Raw genomic sequence first — 12994 nt, 5'->3', positions numbered from 1 at the left:
CAGAATTTTGTTTTTGCTTTAAAGAAAAGAAAACTTGGCTATTTTTTCAGCAGTTGTTTCAACAATTTTCTTGCACCATGTTCAACCTTTTACCAAGAAAAAAAGAAAAAAATATTTTCAATGTGTAAAATGTGAGTTTACATATCTTTCCAGTGATATAAAATATATTAAGCTATTTCATGGTAACTAAGTTTGTATTTTTTTTATATAAAATTACTATATTTTGCATTTTATCAGCAAACCATATTTTTGCCAACCAGTCAAAAGTTACCTGTATGTCTTATCAGCTATTTGTTACTTTTTACAGATTTCATAACAATAGCATGCATCTTGCTTTATAAAGACTATATATATTTCCGATCCTTAGTAGTTTTAGTTTTAACTTTTTGGCATTTTCTAGTTGGTGGTTCCAATATTCCTACTTGAATAATGTTGTATCACCCTTAGAATATGTTGCCTACTTTTTAACTTTGTCTTTTGTCTTTCTGCGATATGCCGCTTTTTGTGGAGTGGCACGGAAGTGTCACATTAATTGAAGGTTCCATGATGACCGCCATATCAACACATCTGCGGATGATTACCATTTCATGTTTAAATGTTGAATTCTGCTTTTAAGCCGGTGCTAGGGGGCGTGGATAATAGATTTGCACTTCACAGTACCGTCCATGAACAGGCTAAATCAAACAGAGCCTGCGACATTTTCAATTTTGCCGTTTTGTGCCTTCTTTAGGGGTTCTTATTTCCTCTTATCGTTGGCGGTAAATACTTTTCGCATTCTAAATTATATGAAGAACCAGTCTACTTCATTTGGAACATCTCGCTCATCATCAGTACTCCTTCCAATGACGGAAAAGGCCGAAAGGTTGCGACAATCTGATCTCCGTGAGTATACGGGAAGAGCCGGTGTTTCTTCGTTTGGGTTCGATTTTGACGGAAAGGGCCGAGAAGAAATATCTGGTTCCCTACTACATGTATATCACTCTTTTCTGCAGAAGAGTGCAGGAGACCAGTCTTGGCCTTTGTACTTGTTCTGATCCGCGATAAAATTAGTTCTACTAAATGTAGCCAATTCTTATTCATTTCCACTTACTCAGAAACAATGCATTGTCGTCAACCATCTAATAATGTTCTGAAATTTATAACATTTTGCAAATTATAGAACATTTCTTCATGATTTTTATAATTATGTTGTTGTTTTTATTTATCGTTTATTCTTCCGCCAGTTTGACAGCAGCCGCAGCCCACGCAAACAGAATGCATTTTCAGAAATAAATTAACAATTCCCATTCAATATGGAACTTGCAAAAACAGTATTCGGTGTCAGAGCTACAGATGGATATAGTGGAAAAGTAAATAAAGGTAAATGGCCGAATCTCGGTACTGTTTCTTGAAAATGATTTATTTTGTAAAAAATCACGAAGAAGCTGAAGTACCGAAGTGAGGTGCATGGGAAGCTGATTTCTCCTACTTGTCAAGATGATTTACAGATTAGTTTGTAACATTTAAAACTTTCAATAAAGAACAACTTGTAATAAAAAAAATCACTTCCATAAGTTGTATGGCAAGTCTATGAAACAGTTTTTTTTTATTGGCCCGGCCATATATCAAGATAGATTGTGTTAAGGCAAACAGGACGTTTCGGCCCCAAACCATATCGGCCCCATTCGAAAAATCGGCCCCAGGACGTTTCGGCCCTTTTCCGCGAGACGTTTCGGCCCCACTATAGTGTATTGCTTGATTGATTAACAACAATTAATTTAATTACAATTAAACAATAATGACACTTTAATTCTTTGAATAATTATTTATTATTTTTTGATCTCTTGAACCATTTAGATATACGTTAATGACAAACAATAAAGGCCGGTTACTTACCTATAAAAGAAACCACGTAAACTTCTGGATTAAGAAAGTAACTTACAATTTTTACTTAGAATACATTATCTTTTGATCTTAATTAAACTATACGTAATTTTTTCAAAGTATAACTAATTAACTCTTTATACTTAAAGTCTTTATGCTAATTGGCGGTATTGTTTTGTGTCTTACTTCTTAATCATTCAAATAAAATATTATCTATATATGGTTAATAATTGTTTGTTTGTGTATTATATTTTTTTCAAATAAAGTTTATGTTCTGTTCTGTATATATATATATATATATATATATATATATATATATATATATATATATATATATATATATATATATATATATATATATATATATATATATATATATATATATATATAAATTGATTAATTTTTTTATTGAAATGCTTTTATATATCGGTTTAAAATACAGTACTTATTCTGGGGCCGATTTGGTAAAGGGCCGAAACGTCCGGGGCCGAAACGTCTTTGGTAGTTTGGGGCCGATACGTCTTGGGGCCGAAACGTCTCGAAATCGTGTTAAGTGTACCCCCATGACCCAGTGTTTTATAAGTTTTAGCAGAACCAGGGGAAAAGAGTCAACACGGCCCTATACCAATTCGGCACGGGTCAACTCGGCCCACTTTACAAAAATATATATAACGTATTAACTTTGCTTTGCATGTTGTTAAGGTAAATGAATAATAAGAAATATCCAGTCTTTCCGAAAGACCGTCGGACCTGACCGGTAAAAAATCAGAAGGTCCGATAAAAATATATGTATTGATGGCCCGACGGTCCAGTAAAAAATTAAGGTTTTATAAAAACCTTACATTCAACATTTTGCAAAGGCCGATCATTTAACTAAATTCAAAATGTTGTCATTTGACAATGTAAGCTCGTGCAATGCTTGTCAACTGTTATGCATTCTCATAATGCAAACTTTTATGTAACAACGTAAGATAAAAATATCCGACAACTAGTTCAATTAAAAGTCAATAAGCGGCTGCGTAAATTACATAAGCTGCCCAGATGTGAAAGGTCACCCGTTATAAGTTTGTTTACACAGTTGAAAGTGTCAGTGTTAAATTGGAACAATTTACGTCTTTAATCCACAGACTTAGAGTAATGCTAAATTACACGTGTGCTCAACTGGTGTTTAGCAGCGAATTAGGGATATGAAAGATCGTCCAAGATGTTGACAAAAATTAAACTATACTGTGAAGGTGCCAAAATCATTGAACAATTATTAAATCTGTCAACTTCACTAAATTACCGATATATATAATTCTGTTTACATACATATGCCAGACTGATGCTGAAATTTACCCTCTCATTTTGCTACATGTAGTATGTAGTCTGTATGGAATTAAAGTTTAAATAGCAAAATCCATTGAATGCATGTATAACAATATTTAAGTTAACATTTTGATTGCGGTGAAAAAAGATGACTTCACTTCGTTGATAATATAATTTTCTTTTTGTACACAAATTTTTTGACTGCTGACACTTATCAAGTGACTCAAAATGCTATACCAATCAGGTTTTTTTTCGGTCCAGTAAAATCATGTTTGGTCCAGTAAAAATTTTCAGTTTACAGGACCCTCTGTCCAGTAAAACTCAGAAGTCTTTCGCATAGACTGAATATCTTATTTTTATATAGTTATACATTGTACTTCTGCCGAAATAAAGTATATTTAGAAAAAAAAATGTTATTTATTTGTCTTATATTTATAAACTCTCTCCGTCGAACTACGTAAATAACCGAGGTATATTGAGTGAAAAAGCAAGACTTGTTTCCCTTCGCTTGCAAAAGAATTCAAATTCAGCCGTGTTTAAATCGCTAGTTTGGGGCGATTAAATGTCTGATTTTGAAATTTGTTACACCAATTAAAAGCTTCCTCTCAGTATATATTTCACCACATTGTTTGACACTGAAGGTATTTAAATTTACGGTTAAACCTACCACGAGTCAGAAATACAGTGAGATACGCAATTGGTTATCTTTACTCGCAATTCTACTGAAAAGAAAAGCCTGTCTGCTGCTAGTTCTGAAACTGTCAATCTGTGTTGTATAAATAATTACAATAATAACAATAAAAAGTGATAACACAAACCTAAATATTAATAATTAAAAAGTGGGCCGAGTTGACCCGTGCCGAGTTGGAATAGGGCCAAGCTGACTCGGGGGCTGAGTACGTTTTAGGGTCGAGCTGACCCGGATTCGAACCAGGTACACTGACTCTCTCGAAACTGCATGATAATGTAATTTTTAATTGATAACTTTAACAATGATAATATATGCAAGTTATGATGTTTGTTGTTGCATACCACATTCGCTAATATGATTATGAAATTAGGCAAGCCTATGAACAGGTAAAAAAATTGTTAATTTTTCTGTTTTAAAGGTGTCAATACACCCATAAACACTTTCAATAATATGATCTACGTAAATAACCGTTTTATATCGAGTGAAAAAATACGATTTGCTTCCCTTATCTTCGAGTAAAATCGATATTGCTTATGCTAAAACAATTTTTTAAACCGCTAATTTGTTGTGATTAAATGTCCGATTTTAAAATGTATTACACCAATAGAAAGCTTTGGATCTTAGCTTCGTCACAGTATAAAATTCAACACATCTTTGGACTTCAAAGTATTTTAATTAACTGTTAAACCTACCATATGTCAGACCTTTTTACGTACGATTTATACAGTGAGGTAAGCAATCCGTTATATCGGTGTATTGGTATTGCAATACATGAACAGCTTCCGTTTTCACTTTGAACACTCTAAAATTATTATTAATCCGAAAAGTTGTGTTTGTTCTGTTACGGAATACCCCGTCTGTTATCATTGAATTACATTGAAAATGGCAGGGCCCAATTAGAACTGACACTGAAAATTTCAATGATAGGTATATGAAATTTTATGTATTTTACCGGCCAGACCCTGCCTTTGATTGACTTATATAAATCAGTATGGCTAAGGTCTAACTTAATCAATGCTCAAGGCACTGTAGGCCATAATTTAAATGGATGATTTGTAGATTAAAAGTATTTGTTATATTTATAAAGATATTGAAACCAAAAACACAAACTCAAAATTATGTCAACATTTTTAAAAATCAATTGTTTAATTAATAACCTAAATACACCTCCTGTGACTGTTAAACAGCTAGAATGCTATTGTTTGTATGCTGGACTTTTGAGTTACTCATCATTTGTCTGCTGCGGTGACCATGAAGGTAGTTAAATGAGCTTTCAGAACTGTTCACTATTTAGGGGAGAATATGTGTAAGAAGCCAGATAGCTTAGTTGGTAGAGCCACAGAGAGGGTATTTTAGGGTCCTGGGTTCGAGCCATGGTCACGCTGCACATTTTTCTCACCCTGTGAAATTCATCGCACTTTGGGACTGTGACTGTATATAGCTCAGAGTTTAATTTACATTGCTTTGTAACCCTGAGAAATTCTAGGACAAATTTCAATAAAATGGGGGAGTATGTCACGGTTCAGAACTGTTCATTCTTAGGGGAGAATATGTGTAAGTGGCAGGATAGCTCAGTCAGTAGAGCTGCAGAAGGGTATTCAGAGGGTCCCAGGTTTAAGTTCTGTAACAAATCATTATGTTTGCACTGATCATTGATCTATGCAGAGTGTTGGTATAACCACTGCAGTTTATGGTTAACTTCATATGATTTAATGAATGATTTATAGATTAAAAGTATTTCTAAAATTATAAAGGTTTGAAACCAAATACACAAACTCAAAATTTTGTCAACATTTTTTATGGTAATTGTTTTATTAATAAGATTAATTTGCCACCTGTGCCTGTTAAACAGCTAGAATGCAACTGTTTATACACTGGACTTTCGAGTCACTCACCTTTTGTCTGCTGCAGTGACCATGCAGGAAGTTTAATGAGCTGTAGAGTTTTAGATGAAAGGATAATAAAGTAAAATAAAATTGTTCTTTCAGTGTTATGCTTTTATTTAGATAGATATTCTTTAAATCTGTCATAGTCCAGAACTGTTCACTATTTCAGGGAGAATATGTGAATTTGTGTAAACAAACCTAAAAAAATGGGAAAAAAATAATACATGTATGTCGAAGAGGGTAGCACCTCCTACACTGACTTTTCAGTGATTCTTTGTCTTAACAAAATACTGATAAAAGGCCTAAACATGTACCTATTATAATCACATTTCCTGTTTTAATTTGTGTAACAAACTTTTTTTCTTTGATTTTGGAAACATCTATTGTTAATTCAAGTAAGTGATTTCGAAATGTATGTGGTAGTCTGCCAGGAATGAGGATGTGTAAAATGTCTTTATATAATAGTTTGACATTGGAAAGTTTTTATTTACACTTGCCATCAAATATTCAGAAATTGAGAAGATGAATGTTTATTTACAGTGGAGACATTATCAGAAGATGAGGATGATATTGGTGATGGATGTACAGAATCTGTTAGTGTATCAGCAACACATCCATACAAAGGCTGTTCAGACTTCAGCCCCACTCCTGGAGGACCTTTCTCGGCACTCACACCATCAATGTGGCCACAGGATATAATGATTAAATTGGGAAACCCAGTGAGTTATTTTTTTTTACATAAAAATGTCATGACAGTTAACATTTATTTATTAAGTTAGTAACAAAACAGAAAAGTAGTCTCCCATTTAGTGCTTTGAAAAAGGATACTTGTCTATATGTTACAGAGAAAACAAATGTCAATACTTAACAAAATTAATTCATTGGCAATTTCTTTAGTTTATTGTCCACATCCTCTTCTATAATAGACATTAGATTAATTATTTTCTTTGATATGTCTCCAGTGATATAGGGAGACAGCTGTTTTCATAATTTATAAACCTAATGCTTGGCTTACCTTATATTACACAGAAAACAACAACCAAACAATTGGTATTGATTTAAGGTTAGTAGTATGGTAGGAACGACTTTTTAAGTGTTGATGGCCAAATATTATTTTTGTAAATAAAAATGTCAAGAGAGGGAATACACCAAAAATGTCTTAAATGTAACTGATTATGAAATAATTTTTGTATTTCAGCCAGAAGATTCCAATGGACAGTTAGATTATCGATATGATGAATTTGGGTTTAAAGTCGAGGAAGAAGGTCTGTTGATTTGTATTAAATTAATCATCCACTCTGAATGACATTTTATATTACTCGCATTTCATACTTTAATCTTGTTTTCAGGATTTAATCTTGTCTGGACATCGTGAATAGATATATCAGACTGTTTGAACATAAAATCCCTTTCAGCAGTTGTTATGGTAGTAAGATATAGACATGCTTAAGCTAATGGATTAAATACCAAAATAGACTGGCTTTTATGAACAAAAGAAAAAACATTTTGAGATTTAAAGCTGTCTCTCAAATGAAAGCATGCCTAGGTTTCTTAGACTATTTTTTTCTTCTAATTTTAAGCTGCATTTTATAAATATGTAAAAACATTTTTCTATCGGCTTAAAAACCAAGCATTCTACAGTTTGTTAGCCTTGTTAATAGTTTGGTTGTAAATCTCATATTGTTAATCAATTATGATTTTAAAAAGAAAACATAACAGTTACAATACAAATTTTAACATGCAAATGAAGACTGTAATAAGTTTGTGTATGCACTACATCACAGTAGTGAACTTAAAAAAAAGTTAATTTGGACTACTACTTAAAGGGATTGCCCATAAGTGGAGTTTCTCATGCAAATAGAAATTATACTTCCAATTTTGCCACAATGAGTTTTAGGCTTATAAAACTCATTTTAGGTTGTCTGGACACCAAAATAAGAATGGGAGTTGATATGATTATGAAATACATTTAAGTAACAAAATGTAGCTATTTCTTAATAATGAAAATGCAGCTTTAATACTTCCATTGTACATGTATTCATTTTTCAAATAATGAAACATATCGATAATTATTTTAAATAACACAAACTGTTCTAAAATTGTATATTTGTATAAAGCAATAAAGTATTAAAATCACAATTTTGTATAACAATGAGCCTGTGATATTTTAAATATTTTAGATGGACCAGAGGAGAACTCTAGTAAGTTATTGAGCACACCATTTATTGAAGACCCCCAGCACAGGTTAAAATGGATTGCCTATCTTGAGTTTACACATAATGAGGAGGTTGAGGATTTAACATGGGACAAGGTTACACATTCTTACTATACACTATGCTCATATTGGTCTCACTGAAATGAATGTTTACACCAGAAAGAAATTTTCTTAAATTTTGTGCTACAAGTTTTTGACAGTTTAAGTGCACTTTTTAGCTTGACTATTCAAAGAATAGTAGAGCTATCCTTCTACCCCTGGTGTTGGCGTCAGTGTAACACTTTTGTTAAAGTTTTGCATCTCATCAGCCACTGTAATATTTGCTTGTAACTTCACTCACTTATTTGAGAGCATAATAGGTCACTATTTAAGGCCCATAACTCAAGCATGGATTTTGACAGAATTATGATCCTTTGAACTTTGAAACTGTTGAAGGTAATTTACATGAAACTAAATACAGGCTTTGATATCATAATTGGAGTTCACTATTCAAGAATCCTTAACTTTGACACAGACTTTGGCTGAATTATGGCTCTTTGTAAATTTAGAAAATTCTTCATTGAAGGTTTGCTTACAACATAAATCTTTCATGAAAATACTGATTTAATTCACTTGAAACTTGATTCGTCCTTTTTGAATTAAAATTCTGGTCACTTTTCAAGATTGTTAACTCTGGCATGGATTTTGATTGAAATTATCAGATAAGGCCCTTTGTGAACTTAACAAAATTCTTTGGCATATCCAAGACTCATAGCTATGTCATGTAGAGCTATGTCATGTACATTAAATGAAATTTTCCTCTATGTTAATTCTTACATTATCAAGGCTCTTATTTTACTATCAAGCACTGAGAAAAGTCAAGCATGCTCTCCTATCCACAGCTCTTGTTTTTTTAAGCTCAACTCTTAAAAGACTAGTGCATTGCTTTTCTCACCCTGGCATAATAATAGCACTTCCTTAAGGTAATCCTGTGCAACATCTTATTTCATTATACCTATTGGAGGTATTGTCTATTGAAGGTATTCACTTGAAACTTTACAACCGTCTTCAGAATTATCATTAGAAGTCACTACCAAAGACCTATGGATTGTGACTGAAGTACTAAATTCCTGATTTAAGTTTAGCATGCAACATTGAACTACAAAACTACTAATTTTATTTATTTGAAACTTTTAGTGTTTGTGATACAAATGAGAAGTCACTTTTAAAAGCCAATAAAGCTAGCATGGATTGTGACTGAATTTTGGCCCTTTGTGAACATACACAAAATTCCTGGTTCAAGTGTTATGTTGAAGTCTAATTTTCACAATTACTGAAGGTATTCACTTGAAGCTTCACACATGTCTTAAGGATTATGATTATATGACAATGTCAAATTTTGTCATGTATGAAATGTTCCCCATTGTTGATTCTTACAATATCAAGACACTTGTTTTACTCTCAAGCACCTAAAAATTGTTGTGCATGCCATTCTACTGACAGCTCTTATTATTTCTTTTAGTTGCGAGTGAATATAATATTGTACAATTTTTATACAAATGTAAAATAAAAAATATGTCTTAAGATTTTATATAATGTCAGACACAATATAAAGTTTATGAATAATTATAGTTATAAAAACAGTAAATAACCAAGTTAGTTTTCTACAGCTTATCTTATTGTTAAAACATTATTTTATCATTTGACAATTACTGTATAAGTGGTTAATAATAAAATTATTGTATAGTGGAAATATTTGTGATTTTTGCAAATTGATATATTGTATATTTCAAAAAATTATATAAATTATAAAGGTGTTTAATTACTGAATAGAAGGATTACAATAACGACATTTTCTAAACATGTACCTGCTTAATAAAAGGTATCACAAATTTAAATCATAAGTAAGAAATCATATTTTCGCAAATATTTCTGCACGCAAAAATTCCACTTTTTGACATTCGCAAAATTTTTGTGACGCAAAAATATCCACATATACAGTATATTATTTGAAGGACCTCTGTGTTTTTACTTTTTGATGATTATTTATTTTGTCAAAAGCTGTTTAGTTGACATATAATAACATTGACATTCCATTGTATTACATCTGTTATAACAGGTTTCTTCTGGTAAATATCATTATATAGTAAATACCATACTGTAGATGCTTGACTGAAATACATGTCTGTAATGTATTACAGGTTGACAGTCGTTTTCAACGAACAGAAAAGCTACGTCAGATGGTAAGGGCAGGTATCCCTCATTCCCTTAGACCTCAGATGTGGATCAGGCTGTCTGGTGCTCTTGATAAAAAGAAGAAATCTGACCTTACATACAAGGATATTGTCAAAGCTAGCTCTAATGATCACCTTATGACCTCAAAACAAATTGAAAAGGTAACAGTGTAATCTTGATACCATAAACATAACAGTTGTCAAAATTATTTGATGTAACAGATGATAATGTGTTCCTTTGTTGTTGTTGTTTGAAACATGATTTATATCCTGAAGATATTTTTGTGCAGTATAACCTGTTAATGTTAGTGTAAATAATGAAACCATGATAGTGAAGAATCACCAAAGAAGGTGACATAAGTTACTCAGTTTCACATTAGCTAATAGCCATTAATCTGCTAGTAAGTTTTAGGTGATAACTAGAATGAGAATTGTGAATTTGTGAAAATAAATCTAGTGTTTTAAGATGTTTTATCTTACAATTTTTCAAAAGTTTAAGGTTATAAAACTGTAAGATGGTTAACAAGTATTGATAGTGAGTTTGTATTTAGAACCTAGTAAGAGGAATGTTTTTCTCCTAATGGAAAATTAGATTGTGTGTAATCTTATGTATTTTAATGCTTACTGAGATATATTTAACATACATAATGAATATATCAAATTTAGCCAGTACCTGTTAATGCTAAACCAACAGAAGTCTTCCTGTATACTCCTCAACCTCTATTTACTCTCACAGGTTTTTATTCTTGTTAGGGAAGTTGATTCTGTCAGGGTAGAAAGATGTACATACACATTCAACCATTGGTTTATCTGTTTCAAAATTTATATATTGAAATTACCACCTTAGGTTTGCATATTTGATTGTATATTTCTTGTTTTACAGGATTTGTTACGTACAATGCCAAGTAATGCATGTTACTGTAATATACATAGTACTGGTATACCAAGATTAAGGAGGATTCTACGTGGTCTTGCATGGTTATTTCCAGATATTGGATACTGTCAGGGTACAGGAGTGGTATGTTATAGTTATACTTAACTAAATCTTGTCTTGCTGTTCTCATTAAAGGGACTCCACTGAGGTTTAAAAGCCTAAAAACATAACATTTGAATTTCTTACATACATGAGCTGGGGGCACTTTAAACAGAAATATATGCAAAGATAGTTAAGAAATATACTTTGAAATAAATTGAAAATAGTATTTTTATGCTTTTCTTAGCCCGTTTTGAGTGAAAAGCGTTAAAACATCTTTCATTTTATGTCATTTTTTACAATTTGAATAATTATTCTGGAAAAACGAAGTGCGTGAATGATCTGAAATTTTGCACAAAGATTAGTGGTCTAAACCTACTTCAAATGGTTCATTTATCTGGAAAAAAATTTCAATCCCATCATGTCAAAAAACCTCAGTGGAGTCCCTTTAATGTTTGGTTTCTAGTCTCTTTCAAAATTAGTTGTTTTTTTTTGTTTTTTTTTTTTTTTTTTGGGGGGGGGGGGGGGTTGTTGTTGTTGTTTTTTTGTTTTTTTAATTTATTGCAAAAACAGTATAGGCTGAAGTTTTTACTACAAATGAACAATTAAAATTTTCTAAACTAATTTCTGTTTTCCAATTGTTAGTAAATAGAGTCTTTAAATTTAAAATTGTTTTTGCACCTGTTATGTGAAGACTTGATGTATATTGTTAAAATATTTATTTTGCGTGTTTATATAAGATATTTGATCTTACAGTGAACAATTTTAACATGAAGCAAAATATTAAAAGTGTAAATATTCCCTGGTTTTAAGTGACAATATATTGTTTGTATTCTACCAGATTGCTGCATCATTATTGTTATTCATGGAAGAAGAAGATACGTTCTGGATGATGTGTGCCATAATAGAGGACCTTTTACCTGCTTCATACTATTCTAGTACATTACTTGGTATTCAGGTTTGTATTTTAATGCTTACTGCGATATACTTAACGTACATAATAATATATAAAATATAGCCAGTATCTTTGTCAAGTAAACATCAAATAAAAGAATGAATGTTAAACCAACAGAAGTATACCTGTATACTCCTCAAGCCTCAATTGACTCTCACAGGATTTTATTTCTGTTAGGGAAGTTGATTCTGTCACGGTAGTGAAGTTGATTCTGTCAGGGTAGGGAAGTTGATTCTGTCAGGGTAGAAAGATATTCTACTCTTGTACAGAAGGTAATTGGGTCTAACCAAGTTTGAATCTGTGTCTAAAATAATATTTGAAGGTTATTTAGGAATCTTTCTCTTCCAGTAAAGCTAGAAAATGGCTTTTGACCCTTTAAGGCCTCCAAAAGTTGATACTAGATAAAGCAATAGGAAAGAAGTATTGTAAAATTCATAGATTCATGGGGCACTGATATTTATGGTTTTCATGGGGCACTGATATTTATGGTTTTTATGGATTAATCAATTTTATATACAAATAACAGCTCCAGTAAAGTTTTATTGCAATACAAACATATCAGATTTCTGGTCTGAAGTCTGTATGTTGATAATGATTATTGTATTATTGTGAAATAAAGCTACATGGATAATCATGTTGAATAGCTAAAATCCGTAGATATATTCAGGTCAAACTATTTTAGGAATAAATTTTTATGAATATCTTACTTCTGCCGTAACAAGAAAAACCAGATAACTATAGGGAAAATACAGCATAGAGACTGAGAGAGCACTTATTTGCCTTGTGCTGCTTAATTATGTGTGCTTTAATATAAGTTAACAAATTTATTCAAATTACACTGAACAAAACTTTCAACACTTCGTTTAAATCAACAAAAAATGTACATGCAA

General features: G+C 31.7%; 1 protein-coding gene across 1 annotated transcript in view; it reads left to right on the top strand.

The window, feature by feature from the left end:
- The first annotated feature begins 1199 nt into the window (after positions 1-1199).
- LOC132730469 (small G protein signaling modulator 3 homolog) overlaps positions 1200-12994 on the top strand; it is a 35293-nt gene continuing 23498 nt past the window's right edge. The window contains exons 1-7 of the mRNA XM_060716393.1: positions 1200-1359; positions 6289-6467; positions 6947-7013; positions 7929-8059; positions 10144-10338; positions 11060-11194; positions 11991-12107. Of these exons, the coding sequence (XP_060572376.1) occupies positions 1293-1359; positions 6289-6467; positions 6947-7013; positions 7929-8059; positions 10144-10338; positions 11060-11194; positions 11991-12107 (891 nt within the window). The 5' untranslated portion in view covers positions 1200-1292. The remainder of the gene's footprint in view (positions 1360-6288; positions 6468-6946; positions 7014-7928; positions 8060-10143; positions 10339-11059; positions 11195-11990; positions 12108-12994) is intronic.

Source organism: Ruditapes philippinarum, unplaced genomic scaffold (assembly GCF_026571515.1).
Source record: "Ruditapes philippinarum isolate M1 unplaced genomic scaffold, ASM2657151v2 ctg2922_1_1_1_1, whole genome shotgun sequence".
NCBI lineage: Eukaryota > Metazoa > Mollusca > Bivalvia > Venerida > Veneridae > Ruditapes > Ruditapes philippinarum.
This window is presented reverse-complemented; position numbering and strand designations above follow the sequence as displayed.